This window comes from Notamacropus eugenii, chromosome 1 (assembly GCF_028372415.1).
Source record: "Notamacropus eugenii isolate mMacEug1 chromosome 1, mMacEug1.pri_v2, whole genome shotgun sequence".
Classification (NCBI taxonomy): Eukaryota; Metazoa; Chordata; class Mammalia; order Diprotodontia; family Macropodidae; genus Notamacropus; species Notamacropus eugenii.
Window position 1 is genome coordinate 255,725,094 of NC_092872.1, and position 18,464 is coordinate 255,743,557.

At 45.2% G+C, this 18,464-nt stretch overlaps 1 protein-coding gene across 3 annotated transcripts in view; it reads left to right on the plus strand.

The window, feature by feature from the left end:
* The first annotated feature begins 7,788 nt into the window (after positions 1–7,788).
* Positions 7,789–18,464, plus strand: part of UBE2Q2 (ubiquitin conjugating enzyme E2 Q2) — a 66,815-nt gene continuing 56,139 nt past the window's right edge. For 2 of the 3 annotated variants that reach the window (XM_072628630.1, XM_072628632.1), the window contains exon 1: positions 7,789–8,258. In XM_072628630.1, the coding sequence (XP_072484731.1) occupies positions 8,085–8,258 (174 nt within the window). In that variant the 5' untranslated portion in view covers positions 7,789–8,084. The remainder of the gene's footprint in view (positions 8,259–18,464) is intronic. The other variant, XM_072628631.1, reaches the window with a different exon arrangement.

Below are 18,464 nucleotides of genomic sequence, written 5' to 3' on the forward strand. Positions count from 1 at the left end.
AGCTCGCTCCCCCTACACTGCTAGCATCCTTCCCACTGGGCTCTTTCCCTGTTCAGTAGGATGGATAGTTCTTCTGAGAAAGCCAGCAACTTTAGTGCTTAAGAACTTTTCTAGTGAGAAGAGACTTCAGTCAGTGATTTTGTCAGGTGCACATTTCCCCTGATTCTGTCTCTCTGATTTTTTCATAGATGCGCAATTGTCAGAGATCATTTAGTCCAAATCTCTCATTTTATAGACGAGGAAACTGAGATTTGCCCAAGTTTATGAATGTCATTGACTCTAAGCACTTTGAGAGTAAGAGACTATTATTTAATAGTTAGTAAATAGATCAGTCCTAGAGAGAGGAAGACTTATCTTCCTGAGTTCAAATCTGGCCTCAGACGCTTACTAGCTGTGTGACCCTGAACAAGTCACTTAACCCGGATTGTTTCAGTTTCTTCATCTGTAAAATGAGCTGGAGAAGGAAATGACCAACCACTTCAGTATCTTTGCCAAGAAAACCCCAAATGGGGTCATGAAGAGTCATACATGACTGAAATGACAGAACAATATTTAAACATTAGCAAATATTAAAAATGACAATTATAAATAGCATAGCAAATGTAAATATTATTTAAATAGTACCTGATACTATTTTATAGTGTCTATTAATTGTACACATTAATATTTATTAGTATAAGTATAATCTAGAAATATATAAACATAAATTGTGTATCTAACATAAATGACGTAATATAAAATAATTATAAATATAATATTATACAATAAGATAAAATACTTATTAATATAATTCTTTCATATAATCGTAGATTTACAGCTGAATAGGATCTCATTGGTTATCTGGTCTAATCTAAGTATTTTACAGACAAGACAACTGAGGCATATAGAGATTAAGAAATTTGCCCAAAGGTAATAAGGAGCAGAGTTGCGATATGAACCCAGGTCCACAAATTCCAAATGTTCTTTCCATTCCATGTTGCTGCTTTTCCCATTTTATAGATGAGGAAACTGAGGCACAGAAAGGGGAAGCAATTTGTTCAATGGCAAACAACAGATTTATGGCAGAATTAGGGCTAGAATCCAGTTTTCTTGCCTCTCAATCCAATGCTTTTCCCACTCCATATCCTCTGAGTTGGTTTGACTCAAGTTGGGAAAATTTGAGCTCTAGAAAGGAAGTGAATAGACTAAAAAAAAGGAGCCTTTCTAAGTGTTAGTCACATAAAAATAGGTAATTATTTATAGCATCGGATGGCTTTACAGACTTGTCAGTAGAGAGGAAAGTGAGAGGCCCTTAAGGCTACTCATTTAGCCAAATTCCTAAGGCCAGAGGTTTCATCATGAAGCCTGAGTTTAACTTTGTGAAAAAGTTTATCTGAGATTAAAGGCTGTGGTGAAAGTTTCGGCTCCAGCTGTCTGGATGAGCCACTCCTTCATAGAGAGAGGAATATTTTCCATTTTCTGTGTTTTGAGTACTTGGAGTCAGAGCTGAGCAAAGCATGAGATACTGGGGAAAGGAGTGGGGGAGGCAGGAAAAGAAGACCACAGCTGAAGCAAGACTGCCTATTTTATGATTTATTGGGTGGCAAACAGATGTTTCTATCCTGCCAGACTGCAAGTGTTTTTAGTACCTTTAAATGCCAGCGCTCTGAGACAAAGTCCCATTCACCCTGCCCTAGTTGCAGCTGTACCTTTGACAGTCTGGATGTAGGTGACCCCAGATTGTTATACACGTGCTTAAGATAGGCAACTATCAGTAGGTTATAAACATTTCCCTATTATTAATACTTAGAAAGGGCTCTATTTTTGTTTTTCCCCATCTATTCACTTGCAATCTTATGAGACTTCCATTGAGATCCAGATACAACTAGAGGGTTTTTGTTCAATTTAGGATTCTTTCTAGATAAAAAGACTATAGGGTTTTATCCCAGAGATCTTAGAGTTGGAACCTCAGAGACTCTCTCTTGTCCAACCTATACCCGAAGTAGGACCTGAACCTTGTTCTCCAGGAGAACCAGAACTTGCTCTACAACAGACTCAACAAGTGGCTATCTAGACTTTGCTTCAAGATTTTGCTCTAGTAAGGGAGGCACATGCCGCTTCTCAAGGCAAGTCAACGAGCACTTATCATGTGCCTACAAAGTGTGCCAACCCTGCACTAAGCCCTGTGGATACAAGGACAGGGAAAAACCAGTCCAGTGGGGAAGACAACATGTAAACCACGTAAACAGCTATGTACAAGCAAAGATACATATAGAAAAAGAGAGAGGAGGGAGGGAGAGAGAGAGAAGAAGGAGAAGAAGAAGAAATAGAAGGAGGAGGAGGAGGAGGAGAGAGAGAAAGAGGGAGGAGAGAGAGAACAATTGGAGATGATCTTAGAGGGAAGGCAGTAGCCTTAAGGAGGACCAGGAATAGCTTTTTGTAGAAGCTAAGACTTTAGCTGAGACTTGAAGGAAGTCAAGGAAGCCAGGAGGCAGAGAGAGCTTCAGGCATGAGGGAAAACCAGTGAAAATGCACTGTCAGAGTGTCTTGTGCAAAAAAACCCAAAATAAACAAACAAACAAAACCAGCCAGGAGACCTCTATCACTGGAGTACAGAGAACATGGAGGGGGAGACAGTGTAAGAAAAATGGAAAGGTAGGAAGGGACTGCCAGGTGATGATGAGCTTTGAAAGCCAAGGGATTTTATATTGGATCTTGGAGGTAATAGGGAACCTTTGGAGTTCATTGAGTAGAGGGGTGACAAGGTCAGACCTGTACTTTATAAAGATCAAATTGACAGCTGAGTGGAGGAGACAGGGAGACTCCCAAAGGCTTTGGCAGTAGTCCAGGTGGGAGATGCTAAAACAGTCCATTTCCCTTTGGGACAGCATTAATTGAGAAACCCTTCCCTTACCTCAAGTCCAGATTTATCTTTCTGCAATTTCCATCCACCGCTTCTGGTTCTGACCTGTGGGGCCCAGCAAAGCAAGTGTAAATGCTTGAGAGAAGTGACTGTTTTCTATCCTATTAATAACCAATTATTTAATTAGGATTGAGGTTTTTCCTTTCTATTTCCTCATTTAAGGATGGACCCCTGTAGACCAGTCAGCTAGTTTCTGAAGGATATTACTGATAGACGAGATTGCCCAAATCCTCAGGGTACCTGTTCTGGGATTTTGGACTTTACTCCAACCAAAGAGAAGACCTTACAAACAGAATCTGATCTGGGTGAATTCTTGCCCTTAGGAAATAAACCCATATCATTGTACCCCTCTATTAGAGTCTATGGCAGCGGTGGGGAATCTGCAGCCCTGAGACCACCTGTGGCCTTCTAAGTCCTCAAGTGTGGCCCTTGACCAAATCCAAACTTCATAGAAAGATTTGTTCTGTGAAGTTTGTTCTGTGAAGTTTGAATTCGATCCAAGGGCCACACTTGGGTACCTAGAGGGCCACATATGGCCTCCAAGCTACAGGTTCCTCACTTCTGGTCTAGGGGAATCAGCTTATGAAGAAGAAAACCAAGCAGAGTAGAGATGAATTCCTTTGTCCAGAGTGCTGGAGGTGGCTGAATCTCATTGTTCAAATCACTTTCTCAGCAGGAAGAACAGAAAACTTTTAGCCCAAGTCCTTGTTAATATGCTCATCCCCTCATTCATTGTTCACCAATCAGGATTGATTTTCACTTGTCAAGGTCACCTCCTTTTCCAAAGCATTTAGGGATCTCCATGGTTTTGTCTTTGGTTACCGAGGGAGATCACTGACCATCGTTTTATTGATTATCAACTAGCCTAATTAATAAATTGATTATTAGTTAACCGGAAACTGTGTCTCAAGTTTTCCATTCATCTCACCCTCTACCACATAACAGCCCTTCATGCATTGACAGACTGTGATGGAGTTCACAGATAAAATGAAAAGGTTGGACTAGATGTGTCCGAGGTCCCCACCCAGATTTCAATAGAAGATTATATGAATTGGACCGATGGGAACCCCCAAGAAGCTGAACCACAGAATCACAGATAATTTAGGGGGAGAGCAAGAGAGCATCTAGCAGTGGCTCTGGGGTTGCATTATTTTGGTGATATCAATGAAAGAAGCCCCAAGAGACTGGAAACCTTTAGAGGTTGTCCTGGGAAAGGCAAGCTCTTTGAAAGCAGGCATTGTCTGTTTTTGTCCATGTATCCCCATTGCTTCTGGCACTACTAGTCAGGTAGTAATGCTTAGGGAATTGAAGGATTCGATTCGATTCATTCTATCTAGCCCTACAAGGCTGAACAAGGGCCAGTGGCCTTGGAAGTTGCAAAGGGAAACCTGAAGCTTAATATAAAGAAAAACTTCCTAACAATTAGAGCTACCCCAAGGAGAATGGGAAGCTTGGAGAAGGTGCCTGCTCACTAGAGGTGCCCATACAGGATCTCCTAGGATTCTCAGGTTGAAATGAATGGCCACTAAGCGATCCCCTCCATGTTCTCTATACTCTTATACAAGACACTCTGTCTCCTGATTCTGGCAGTGCATTTGGGGGGTAGGGGGGAGGAGGGAAGCAAGGCAGTCAGGGTTAAGTAACTTGCCCAGGGTCCCACAGCTAGTAAGGGTCAATTGTTTGAGGTCAAATTTGAACTCAGATCCTCCTAAATCCAGGGCCAGTGCCCCACCTAGCTGCCCCAATGGCAGTGCATTTTCACTGTTGTTCTTTATTCCTGGAACATTCCCCTTCCTTATTTCTGCCTCCTGGCTTTCCTGACTTCCTTCGAGTCTCAGGTAAAGTACCACTTTCTGCAAAAAAAAAAAAAAAAAAAAAAAAAAAGCCTTTCCTGGCTTAATACTACTGTCTTCACACACACATCATCTCCAATATTCATTCTCTCTCTCTCTCTCTCTCTCTTCTCCTGTCTCTCCTTTCCACCCCTCCTTCCATTATCCCACATAAAAAGTCAGCCTGGTTATATGTTTTTCTCTGCTATGTCATTTTGTAAGACTAAGTCACCATAGGTATAATATGCCTCACTAGAGTGTGTAACCAGGGAATTTTATTTTATTTCTTAAATCAAACATTTATTGAATATTCAATCAGAAAAACATTTCTTATTCATCAAAAAGAAACTAAAACTAAACTAAGCTTGTATTTTTAATGAACATCTAAACATTATTTAAAAGTACAAAAATGAGGCATGAAATGCTAGTTTTTGAGACGTTGGGGTATGGCCAGGCAGAGCTGGAACATCATAGGCATTTGCCCCTGCAAGAGACCAATTCTCAGGAGCCACTTATAAAACACCTGTTTACTTAATATTTTGTCTTACAGAATCCCATGATTTTAGGGTTAGAAGTGGCTTAAGAGGCCACAGAATACAACCCATACTCATAAAGGAGTCCTTGCTATAACGGGATTAACAAAGGGTCATCCAGTCTTTCCTTGTTGCGGTTTTGGCTTGTCCTTTGTTCTTGACAAGGACCGTGATATCAGGAAGGTGATGCCATGACTTGCAGGTAAATTGGATTTAAGTGAGGAAGGGGCTGTGCAGTCACCAGCCTCACTTACTCCTCTGGAGTCGTCTGAATCCAGTGTTCAGATATAGATCAGAATGACTGAAGATGGCCCAGCAGTCTTTGCTTAAAAATCTCTAATGATGGGAAACCTGTACTGCCCAAGGTAGCCCACTTCCTGTGGAATCAGGTCCTTGTCAAATTCCCATCTTCTGAGGGGAAACCTTGCTGCCTATCCTCTGAGATTATCTCCACTTCATCTTCTTTGCAAATGGTTGTGTGCATGTTGTCTTCTCCATTAGACTGGGATCTCCTTGAGGGCAGGGACTGTCTTTTGCTTAATAAAATGTTTGTGGACTTGACAAAAAAAAAGAGCATTTATTAAGCATTTACTATGTGTCAGCCACTGCTGAGAATCTGGGTTAAGTGACTTGTCCAGGGTCACACAGTTAAGTGTCTGAAGCTGAATCTGAACTCAGGTTCTCCTGACTTCTGGATGGGTACTTTGTCCACTATGCCATCTGCACTAGCACTTTCCATTCTAATAGAGGGGAGAGCACACGTACACTTTGGAGTTTTGCATCTCCTATTTATTAGCTGTGTGACCTCGGGTAAGTAGTTTCATCTCTCTAATCTTCACTTTCCTCGTTTGTAAAATGGAGCTGATAACACCTGCAGTCCCTGCCTCCAAGAGTTGTGAGGGTCAGATGAGAGGATGGATGTAATGTGCCATCAGCTCCTGTTATTAACCCCTCATTTTAGGGAGCAGAATGAACCCCGGAGAAGTGAAGGCACAACTAGTTAGTGACATCTTGCACACCTGCCCCTGGGTGGGATCAGAAATAAACTAGGAACATTGGATTTGGAGATGCTCGTTGTGGGGAAGCAGATGCGCAGAGAGGCAACAAAGTGTCACATCAGAGCCCACAAAGCTGCCCCGCCTGGAGGCACGACCAATCACCTTCCATTTACACTCTAGGTCTTGTCTCCCTCTTTAGAACATGAACCCTGGGGGGCAGGGACTGGTTTGGGTTTTTTTGCCTTTCTGTGTAATTAGCAGCATTTAGGGTACTACCTGGCACACAGCAAGTGCTTAATAAATGCTGGTTGATGCTGATGGAAAAGGGCGGTTGGAAGCAGGAGGGGGGGCTCACACAAAGCGGGGACCGGGAGAAAAGGGATGGATGATGAGGGAAGGGGAGCCGGGCTGGGGAGCATCCTGGAAGTGCGCGTGGGCTCCGAGATGGTGGAAGGGGTCCTACAAAGTGGGGAAAGAGGGCCTGGTGGTGGAGAGAAGAGCAGGGTCTAAGTAAGTGAATAAGCATTTATTAAGCGCTTTCAAACTCTTCCATGAGCGGAGGGGCCAGGAAAGGCCTGAGAGAGGATGCCTGCCCGCAAGGCGCTGCAGTCCTAGAGGAGGGAGGGCGGCACAGTCCCGCAAAGACGGGGTCTGCTCCTGAAAGGTGGGAGGCCCACGTGGGTCCCCTGCAGGGGGAAGGGGAGAGCTCTGCAGAGGCCAGAAGGAGAAGGTTCATTTAGGGCAAGTTATGGGGGAAAGGGGTTTGGTTTTAAGAAGCAAGGGCAGGACTGGGGAGCAGGATCTGGAAGTGGAGAGGTTGGGTGGTGCATCCCAAAACGTAGAACAGGAGAAAGAGGTAGGAGAACACTCTTGGGGAAAGGTCTGGTCTTAGTGGGGGTTCTGGGGATGGGAGACAGGAATGTCCTAAAGAGTCGACTAGGAGGGAAAGGGGTCTGCCAAGGTGGAGAGGGTGGAGGCTGGGACGCGAGAAGGAGAGGAAGTGAGGGGGTAAAGGCGTCGGGAAGAGAAAAGGCGGGGCTTGAAAGGCCGGGGCGGGGAGAGATGGAGGGAGGCGGGGCGGTAGGTACGAGGAGGCGGGGCTCGGAAGACGATGGGGCGTGGCGGGGAGAGTGGGCGGGCAGAAGGCGGAGCTTTGGTGGAAGAAGAAAGGGAGATAGGGTGAGCCGGAGAGGAGGAGGGACTAGAAGGGCGGAGATAGGACAAGACAGTGAGAGGAGGTGCGGCTTGGAAGGTGGGGGGCTGGGAAGTAGAGTGAGACGGAGCTCGAAAGGTGGGGGCGGGGAGATGGAGCGAGGTGAAGAGGAGGCGGGGCTGAAAGAGCGAGGGCGGATAGAGATAGGACGAGCCGGAGAGGAGGCGGAGCTTGAACGGAGTGGGGGGCAGGGAGATAGGGTGAGACAGAGAGGAGGCGGGGCTCGGCGGGCGGGGGCGGGGCCCGGAGGGGTGTCCGTGCGTGCCGCTCGCGCCGGGTGCGCGAGGAGCGGAGGGGGCGGGGCGGTCCGGCGAAGGCAGGGCCGGGCTGGTGGTCGCGTTAGTAGGTCTCCCTCGAAGGCTCTCCCGGCGGGGGCGGCGGGCAGCGGGCAGCGGGCGTAGGCAGGGGCGCGCGTGCCGCAGGGTCTGTTACCGAGGCCGGCTTCGCCACCCGAGCGGTCACCGCGAGCCGAGACTCGGGCGCCCCCGCCATCTTCGAGGCGGCCGGCCGAGCTGGGCCGGAGGCCGGGGCGCGGGGCGGTCGCGGCGGCGGCGGCGGGCGGGACGGCGGGGCTCCCCCTGCCCGCGTCCCGGAGATGAGGCGAAGATGTCGATGACAGGGCTCAAGGCCGAGCTGAAGTTCCTGGAGTCCATCTTCGACAAGAACCACGAGCGGTTCCGGATCGTCAGCTGGAAGCTGGACGAGCTGCACTGCCAGTTCCTGCTGCTGCCCCCAGGCAGCCAGCACCCTCCGCCGCTCACCATCCACTGCAACATCACGGTGAGCGGGGCCGGGGCCGGGGACCCCCAACGGCCGCCCCACCCCGCCCCGCAGGGCCCAGGCCGGGGGCTCCGAGGGAGGGGGAGGGGCGGCCGCGGGCTGACCCCTGGGGTGGGCGGGGCGCGCCCCGGAGCGTAGCCTTCGGGCTTCCCGCCCCTCGCGGCGCCCCCGCCTGCTTGGCTAGCCCCGGGGGGCCTGGTGGGTGAGGCCCCTGGGGACCGGCCGGACTTCGGGACGGGCTTCGGCCCAGATTCTTCCATTCGTTTTTTGTTTGATCCTTTCGGCGTTTGTGTCTTGATAGCCGGGGGTTCTCCCAGCCCCAAACTTTGATCTGATCCTCCTGACCTGACTCCCAGGTGAGGTGGTTTTGTGCAGATGCTACCGGGAGGCGTCGTCGCATCCTGGGCTTTGAGCTAAAGGGTCTTTTCACCCCCTGGCGAGGAGCCGGAGGCCGGACGTCTGACCTTCCCGGCCCCCGGCAGCCGGCTGCTTTCTGGCTTCGTTGAGTCTCTGTGTGAGTGTGTATATACGTGTGTACACACACATACACATATACATCCATTTCGAGGTGTGCCTAAACAAATCTGTTGTATGAGATAGGTTGGGTTATTTTACACTATCATAATTAAGATTTGCTAAAGTATTTGGCATACAATAACTAACATAATCTCCGCAATCCTGTGACGTGGTTGGCACGGTTATCCCCATTTTACAGGTGAGGAAACTGAGGCAGAGAGAGGTTTTTGGCTTTCCCGGGGTGACTCAGCCAGGAATTGCCTAAAGCAAAATTTGAGCTCAGGTCTTCCCGACTCCTAACTCCAGCTCTCCATCCACTATCCTAGAAGGTGAGAGATCTGGGTTACTAGTTTCAGATTGGAGTTTAACATATTTAGATGTCACTCCATCCTTGTCATCCCATAATAAATGACCTCCGGGAGATTTCTGATTCCCTCAGTGCCGGGACCACTCTGCCAACATTCCACTCCACCCCCTGTCATCCTCCTCATAGGGTCTGAGGCCCGGAGCTGGAGCCATCTGATCCAACTCTCATTTTACAGAGGAGGACCCTGGAGCTGGGGAGCTTAGTGGCTTGTCCAAGACCACAAAGGGAGTAGGTTTCCAGGGACAGGAGATTTAGTTGTGCCAGAGTAAGAAGCAATAGGGGTCAAAGACTGAGAGGCTGCCTAGAAGACTCAGACGTACCTGTCTCATGTGATGTATGCAAATATATTTGCATATATGATACCTCACAAGTATTTTAAAAGGAGAATTGAGAGGCAACACATGCATTGCAAAAAATGAAATGATATTCTAAAAGTCAGGGAAGGATTGGTTACATCAGTGTGAGGATCATTTCTGAAACTCTTGTTTGTAGTTAGTTTATTAGCTTGTTAGAGAAAATATTAGTATCAATTCCAGACATGGGGAAAAAGATGAAGAAAAATGGGAAGGCACAGTATAATTGAGGCAGCTCCATTCAAGCAACCTGACCTATTTTAACAAGCTCCTGAAGCTGGGAAATGAATTTTAAAAAATAGACATTGGCACAGACTACCACTATTTCCTCAGTAAGTTTAGCCAGTGTAAATCAATTGTCACAATGAGGAGACAAAATAATCATTAAAACCACCTCGCCTAGCAGGCATTTGATCTTTGCCAAACAAAAAAACATGGCACCCAAGGGCAATGATGCCCTAAACTCCTTTGGGAAGCTTACAAAAGAGGTTTGGGAAGATGATGATGTATCAGCTGATAAAGTAGTTAAGGGGGGAGGCAGGTAGAAGCTTCCATAATAATGAACATGAAAGGACTGTGACCAGAAAAAAAAAAGACTTTGTTAGATATCCTTAAGGCCCTTTTTTCTCTCTCAGTGACAGTACTGTGGTAGCATTTGGGTTCTAACATCATAATGGCTGTGCTGGATGAGGAAGCAGAAATGCACCAAGGAAAACAAAGATGAAAGATCAGGGAGACTATACTGACTGTAATGAGGAAGTCTATGCCAGAGGAGACAGTTTTGAGAGCATTGAGGGATCAGAGAGAGGGAGAATTAGTAAACCCTTATAAAATATCATGGACCTTTTATTGTTTAAAAAAAGGCTCTAGTGGGGAGGTCCATGAAAATACCAATCGCTCTTTACCCATATTCTGAGGCACGGAGGCTTGATGAAGAGAGGAGATTTGAATAGGAAGACTTTGAGGGGTTGTAGTGTCCATTTGGATCGTGCTTTTGGCACAGTTCCTTGACTTTTTCAACTTCTGTGACTTGTGTCCTACTCTGCTTCATCTCCCAGGGTGGTCACGCATTGGAGTTCATTGTCATTCTTTAGCTGCCCCACTTCTAAGAAATTGATGCCTGACTCCAGGCTCCTGCCTTCACCTTCCCTTGATCCCTGTGACCTTTTGTCTCTTGACTGTTTCGCTTCCTCCAACCTGTTACCCCCATTTTGGTTTTCCTTTTGTCTCTATCTTCCATCGACCCAATCATCAGCCAATTTTTATTTTTGTTAAAAAAAAAAAATTCACCTGTCTGCCCTTGAATCCTTGTTCTTGCAAGGGTCTCATCCTCTCAATCCTCAAACCTTGCTTACTTCTTACCGTCTATGGACTCTGCAGCTACGTTGCCCAGCATTCAGTCACAAACTTTGCTAGCTGGATCCATTTCAACATTTGTACTATCCTCCTCTTTACTCAGAATGCCACTTCTACTGCAGTTATTCCAAGCCTCCATTTAAATCTACAGTTCTAGCCCTATCCCTCTTCCCCTGAACCTTCAGAAGAGGACCTTACCTCCTACTTTACTGAAAAATTCAAGATCATCAGATTATGACCCCCAAATCGCTTTTTTCCCCTTTCCTCTCATCTCACATGATGAAATGAGTCTTCATCTTTGCTGAAGTTTACCTCTAAACCAATGCCCTTGATGTTATCTGTCCTTTAGCCATACTCTTTGAATTCATACCATCATTCTCTTTCATCTTAGATTTGTAGGTTGATAGAACTGGAAGGAAGGGACAGACCATAGCAATCTTCTAAGACAACACCTCAGTTTTACAGATGAGGAAATTAAGATCTAACGACGGTTAAGTGACTTGATCAATGTCATGCAAAACTACTACTACTACCACTACTACCTGACATTTATTTGGTGCTTTCAGGCTCGTAAAACACTTTACTTATATTGTCCCATTTGTAGCACACTTGAGACTGGAACACAGATTCCTGCCTGATCCAGTCTTTTTTTAATTGTCTCTTATTCAGTCTTTCCCTGTCTACTCATTTCTTTCCTTCTGCGTGAATGAATATTTAGGTAACCATAATAGTTTCACATTTAGATAGTGTTTTAAGATTGCAAAGCTCTGGATATAATTATCTCATTTGGTCTTCACAGCAACTCTGTGAAGTGGTTGCTGTTGTCTCCATTTTGTAGATGAAGTGAATGAATGAAAAAAGCATTTATTAAGTGCTTACTGTGTGCAAAGCCCTGGGGATATAAATAGAAAAGTAAGTCCCTGCTGCCAGAAGCTCACTTTCTAATGGGGGAGTCCTGACAAAGCAGATGATAAAGCATCATATTTAATGTTACTTCCACTGATAAAATCATATTCATATCTGGTGTTGAATCATTTAATAGGCCAGAGACTTTTATGAGAACTTCCTTTTCTGGGGCTTGAGTAGCTGTGGCTTCAGAATCCATAGAAAAAGTTGGCACGCTGTATCTTCACAGGACTCTTTTCCAAAGATGAAGGCTTTGAGAGCTGTGGGAAGGAAGCACCATAGTAGTCTGCCACTCCCAGGACTCTCAGGCTTCCCTGCCATCATCAGTACTTGGTCAAAGGTTGGTATTGGTGGTGGCAAGGATGATGGATCCTTTTCCACGGTGATTTCTGTCCTCTGTGATGGCCATGGGACCTGGATTGGAAGCAGAATTGGTGTGGAGGGGATGGTGTTCTGCCGAAGGCTCATCTGGGTTTGAGGGGAGATGATGGAGATAGTGGTGTGCCTGGCATGTGCCATCTTCCAGATGAGGCTTAATGATGAGAGGTCACACAGTTGGTGAATACTTGAGTCAGAATTGGCCACCCCTAGCACTTGTCCATTACCACACTTCTCTTGTCCTTGAAGCAAGCAGAATACCCCTCACCTTCAGTCATCTCCAACATTCCTAGATGTCTTTCCTTTCCCTCTCACACACATAAGTAAATTTAATATATGCTGGCTGCTTCTGTCTGTTTCACTACCCACTGGCCTTTGTATGCCTTCAGTAGGTGCTTAATAAATACTGAGCATTGAGCGATTCATTTCACCACCTTATTTACTTATTTATATGCCTGTGCAAGCTTCTTAAGGGTAGTCTGTCTTCTTATTTTTGTTTTGTTTTGGACTTTTACCTTGCATGTAATAAATTCTTGGTAGATAATGATAGAATTGATTTCTTCTTCTTCTGTGGTACCTTTTCTGCCTCCTAGGCTTTCCCTCCACTTGGCCAGCTTCAGTTATGTGGATGCCAAGAAGAGCTCAGCCTTGTTCCTTACTGTTGCCTCACGTTCAGCCTGTCCAAAATCTTGTCCCTTCTCCCAAACATCTCACTTCAATCTGCCTGTTTCAGTTGATGGTTCCCTTTTGCTCCTAGTTACCGAGGTTGGAGATGGCCACCACCTTTGACCCTTGTTCCCCTGCACCTCCTCCCAGCACTGCCAAGGCCCGTGATTGTGCTTCTTCATCTTCCTTATGCTTTCCCCTCTTGCAGCCTCCATCCCACCCTTGTTCAGGTCCCACCACCCCAAGCCTGCCCTTCGAATAGACCTCACTACTTTCCCTGCTTTTGTTCTTTGGACAACTTGCTCCCATGCTCCTGCCTTTTGCATTCATGTGTTTTCTTCAAGTCCTTTCTCCCCATGTAGAATGGTCTCCTCTGCTGACAATCTTTTTCTTCCTTTAAAGGCCAGCACAGATGCTAACAGCTTCCTTAAACATTCTTGATTTTCTACCCTCATTTCTCCTCAATAAATGAACTCTTCCATAGTGAATCCCATGTTACCCATTTTAGTATTATCATTATTCTCTATTGTATTACAAACAGGAAAGAAACTTTTATTTTTGTCATCAGATATCTTCCAGAGATCATTGCACATTTGCTTAATGTTGGTTTAAATGAATTTTTTTCATTCTGGGGCCTCAATTTCCTCATCTGTAAAATGAGAGGATGAGAATTCCTTCCCATCTAGTTAAAAGTTACCTTCTAGTTGATAATTCTCAAAACATTTGAGAAATTAAAATAAAAATAAGGTGTGCTAAGGCACAGGTTGGTAAACTGTGGCCTACAGACTGACTTGCTGCCTGTTTGTTCTCAGGTTGGCTTTATTCCCCAGGTTGTAGTTGTCAGTCCTTTGGATCAGGTTTAGTCTGGGAAAGAGGTGAGGCTGAACTGGATTTAGAAAAAAGTATATTTAGAAAAAAAAATCTTTAGAAAAAACATTTATAATGGTAAATAGAAAGGAGTGTGGGGTATTCCCAGAATGGGAAAAGGAAGAAAATGAGAAGAGAATGTTTGGGGACATGAAGGACATGGATCTAAGAGTATCAGAAGTTTGATATTGAATAGTCAGGAAAGTGGGGGATGATTGGAGAGCATTCAGTACCAGGGAGAATAGTTGGAATTTAATTTTGTGGGCAATAGGCATCAGAAGGGTGATAAAAATGGTATTTTAGGTAAGTGCATTTCGTATAGGACCTTTCTACCAAAGACTTGCTTTTTTTTTTTTTTTTTTAACTTTTAACATTTATTTTCACAAAATTTTGGGTTACAAATTTTCTCCCCTTTTATCCCCTCCCCCCCCCAACCCCAAGCATTCTAATTGCCCCTGTGACCAATCTGCTCTCTCTTCTATCCTCCCTCTCTGCCCTTGTCTCTGTCTTCTCTTTTGTCCTGTAGAGCCAGATAGCTTTCTTTACCCCTTAACCTGTATTTCTTATTTCCTAGTGGTAAGAACATTACAGTTGATCCTAACACTTTGAGTTCCAACTTCTTTAGCTCCCTCCCTCTCCACCCCTTCCCTTTGGAAGACAAGCAATTCAATATAGGCCAAATCTGTGTAGTTTTGCAAATGGTTTCCATACTAGTTGTGTTGTATAGGACTAACTATATTTCCCTCCATCCTATCCTGTCCCCCATTACTTCTATTCTCTTATGATCCTTTCCCTCCCCATGAGTGTCGACCTCGGATTGCATTCTCCTCCCCATGCCCTCCCCTCCATCCTCCCCCCCACCCTGCTTATGCCCTTGTCCCCCACTCTCCTGTATTGTGAGATAGGTTTTCCTATCAAAATGAGTGTGCATTTTATTCTTTCCTTTAGTGGAATGTGATGAGAGTAGACCTCATGTTTTTCTCTCGCCTCCCCTCTTTATCCCTCCACTAATAAGTCTTTTGCTTGCCTCTTTTATGAGAGATAATTTGCCCCATTCAATTTCACCCTTTCTCCTCCCAATATTTCTCTCTCACTGCTTGATTTCTTTTTTTTTTTTAAGATATGATCCCATCCTCTTCAATTCACTCTGTGCACTCTGTCTCTATGTATGTGTGCGTGTGTGCATGTGTGTGTGTGTACTCCCACCCAGTACCCAGATACTGAAATGTTTCAAGAGTTACAAATATTGTCTTTCCATGTAGGAATGTAAACAGTTCAACTTTAGTAAGTCCCTTATGACTTCTCTTTGCTGTTCACCTTTTCATGGTTCTCTTCATTCTTGTGTTTGAAAATCAAATTTTCTTTCCAGCTCTGGTCTTTTCATCAAGAAAATTTGAAAATCCTCTATTTCATTGAAAGACCATTTTTTCTCCTGAAGTATTATACTCAGTTTTGCTGGGTAGGTGATTCTTGGTTTTAGTCCTAGTTCCTTTGACTTCTGGAATATCCTATTCCATTCCCTTCGATCCCTTAATGTAGAGGGTGCTAGATCTTGTGTTATCCTGATTGTATTTCCACAATACTTGAATTGTTTCTTTCTAGCTGCTTGCAATATTTTCTCTTTCACCTGGGAATTCTGGAATTTGGCCACAATGTTCCTAGGAGTTTCTCTTTTTGGATCTCTCTCATGCGGTGTTCTGTGGATTCCTTGAATATTTATTTTTCCCTCTGGTTCTAGAATCTCAGGGCAGTTTTCCTTGATAATTTCATGGAAGATGATGTCTAGGCTCTTCTTTTGATCATGGTTTTCAGGTAGTCCCAGAATTTTTACATTGTCTCTCCTGAATCTATTTTGCAGGTCAGTTGTTTTTCCAATAAGATATTTCACATTATCTTCCATTTTTCCAATCTTCTCGCTATGTTCTGTGATATCTGTCTTTCTCACAAAGTCCTTAGCATCCATCTGTGCCATTCCAGTTTTGAAAGAACTATTTTCTTTAGTGAGCTTTTGAATCTCCTTTTCCATTTGGCTAATTCTGCTTTTGAAAGCATTCTTCTCCTCATTGGCTTTTTGAACCTCTTTTGCCAATTGAGTTAGGCTAGTTTTCAAGGTGTTAATTTCTTCAACATTTTTTTGGTTCTCCTTTAGCAGGGAACTGATCTGCTTTTCATGCTTCTCTTTCATCCCTCTCATTTCTCTTCCCAGTTTTTCCTCCACCTCTCTAACTTGATTTTCAAAATTCTTTTTGAGCTCTTCCATGGCCTGAGCCCATTGGGTGAGCTGGGACACAGAATCCTTGATTTCTGTGTCTTTGCCTGATGGTAAGCATTGTTCTTCCTCATCAGAAAGGAAGGGAGGAAATGTCTGTTCTCCAAGAAAGTACCCTTCAATAGTTTTATTTCTTTTCCCTTTTCTGGGCATTCTCCCCAGCCAGTGACTTGACCTCTGAATATTCTCCTCACACCCACCTCACCTCCTGATCCTCCCAGCCAGCGTTTGGGGACTGAGATTCAAATGCTGCTTCCCGCCTTAGGGCTTTTGGTGGGGGCAGGGCTGCTATTCAGTGTGAGATTAAGTTCAGGTGGTCAGGTCAGGGCAGGGCCGCCTCTCAGGCCCAGTTCCCTCAGGGGGTTTATGTACAGACCTTCCACAATGGATCCAGGGTCCCGCCCGCTTGGGGAACCCCTGTCTGCAGCCGCCTCTCAGCTTCTATCTCCCGGGGGGGGGGGGAGGGGGCCGAGCCATGGGGGCACCCCACTCCCCTCTTGACCCGCCAAAGAGACTCCCCCACCGACCCCCGTCACCTGTGGGTGGAGGGGCTTGTGCCACCGGAGATCCCGTCCCTGAAGCCTGCTCGGATCTGTACCTCTAGGAGCCGCGGCCACCGCAGGTCTGGGCTGGGCTCCGCGTCTGCAGCGTGACGGAACTTTTGCGAGAGGTTTGCAGGTCCCTCTGGGGGTGGAGGGACCCACGTGGCCGCTAGAGATCCCGTCCCTGTAGGCCGCTCGGATCTTTTCCTCACGGTGTCACGGCCACTGCAGGGCTGCCCTCTGCTCCCAGTCCCAGCGCCCAGTCCGCAGCGTGAAGGACCCCCCGCGAGAGGTTTGCAGGTCTCTCCGGAACAGAAATCTCCCTTGCTCCAATATTCCGTGGCCTCTGGGTCAGAATTCACTGTGAGTTGGTCCCCTCTAGCCGTTCTGTGGGTTGTGGGTTCGGAGCTATGTGTATGTGCGTCTTTCTACTCCGCCATCTTGGCTCCCCCTCAGACTTGCTTTATAGTAGTGAAATTGTTGGGTCAAAGGGCACAAACTGATCTTTATTTTCATTTGCAAATTGTTTTCTAGAATGGTTGAAATGCAAAATAGCACCACCAAGAGTATATAATTTAGTATATCTATCTCCCCCACATCTCCGTTCAGCATCAACTGTTTCTCTCTCTGCCAATTTGTCGGTTATGAAGTGAAACCTCAAAGTTTTAATTTGCATTTTTCTTATTAGTTATTTGGAGGGGGTTTTTATATACTTTTATTTTATTTTCTTTTGAAAAAAAGTTTGTTCCTCTCTTTTGACCACTTATCTGTTAGAGATTTGATCTTAACTTTTGTTAGTTCACAATATATCTTGGCCACCAGACTTTTTAGATATTGTGAAGATTTTTTTCCCTCCACTGACAATTTTTCTTTATATTCTAGTTACATTGGTTTTTGTTGGTGCAAAAGCTTTTTATTTCAGAGTGGCCTATTTTGTCTTTTGTGATCATAATCAAACATTTTTTGTTTGGTTATGAATTTTACTCCTAAAACCATGGATCTGAAAGAAATCCTTTCCTATTGTTCTCCTTTTTAAATTTTTTATTGATGTGACCTTTTCTGTTCAGGTTGTCTATCCATCTGAAGCTCATTACCATAAATCTGTGAGGCTCTGGTCTAACCCTCAAGGGGTCATCAAGCTCCAGTAGTTTTGTGGGGGTTTTTTGGTTTGTTTGTGTAGGGAACATTTGGTTGCTGTGTTTGATTGTTTCCTGGCCTTACTTCACTTTGTTTATTCCTAAAACCCCCATTTTATAGGTGAGGAAACTGAGGCCCAGAGATATGAAATGATGTGCCAAAGACCACATACTGCCAGTGTCTTTGACTGCAAAGGCAGGCTCTTTCCACCGTGCTACATTGCATATTGTCCTTCACACCATCTTCCCTGTGCAAGTCATCCTTGGCAATGTGCTACATCCTATTTAGATGCTGCTTTATTACCTGCCATGGTGATTACTCTGAAATCAGGGTGTGCTATGGTTCTTAGCCCTAGAGCATCACTGGGAAATAATTGGGCTCCAAAAAGATGCCCTTTTGTGATAAGGAACAGGTTGGGATCATTAAAAACAGCCCAGTTTCTCACAGGTGCCTAAGGCTTGTCTCCTCCTCCCAGTCAGTTTTGGGCCCAACTGTCTGTCTGGAGTGCCAATCCAAGATAAATGTACTAAGGGAATAATCATCCTCTGTGGAATCCTAACTGTTTTAAAGAGATCACCAAAACCAGGAGACAAAAATAGCCCAGAAACTACTTCAGTCCATCAACATTTGATCTCCTTCCCATACTGGAGAGAGGTCAGAGCCAAGGGTGAGTGTGATGTCATAAGAATTGACATTGGTTTAGCATTTCAAGGTTTGCAAAGGTTTTTTGTGGGGTTTTGGAGGGGGGGTTTGGGGAGAGGGTGAACATTTTCATTTGACCCTTTCAATGACCCTGTGAGGGAGGTGCTGTTATTATCCCAGTTTTATAGATGAGGAAACTGAGGCTTG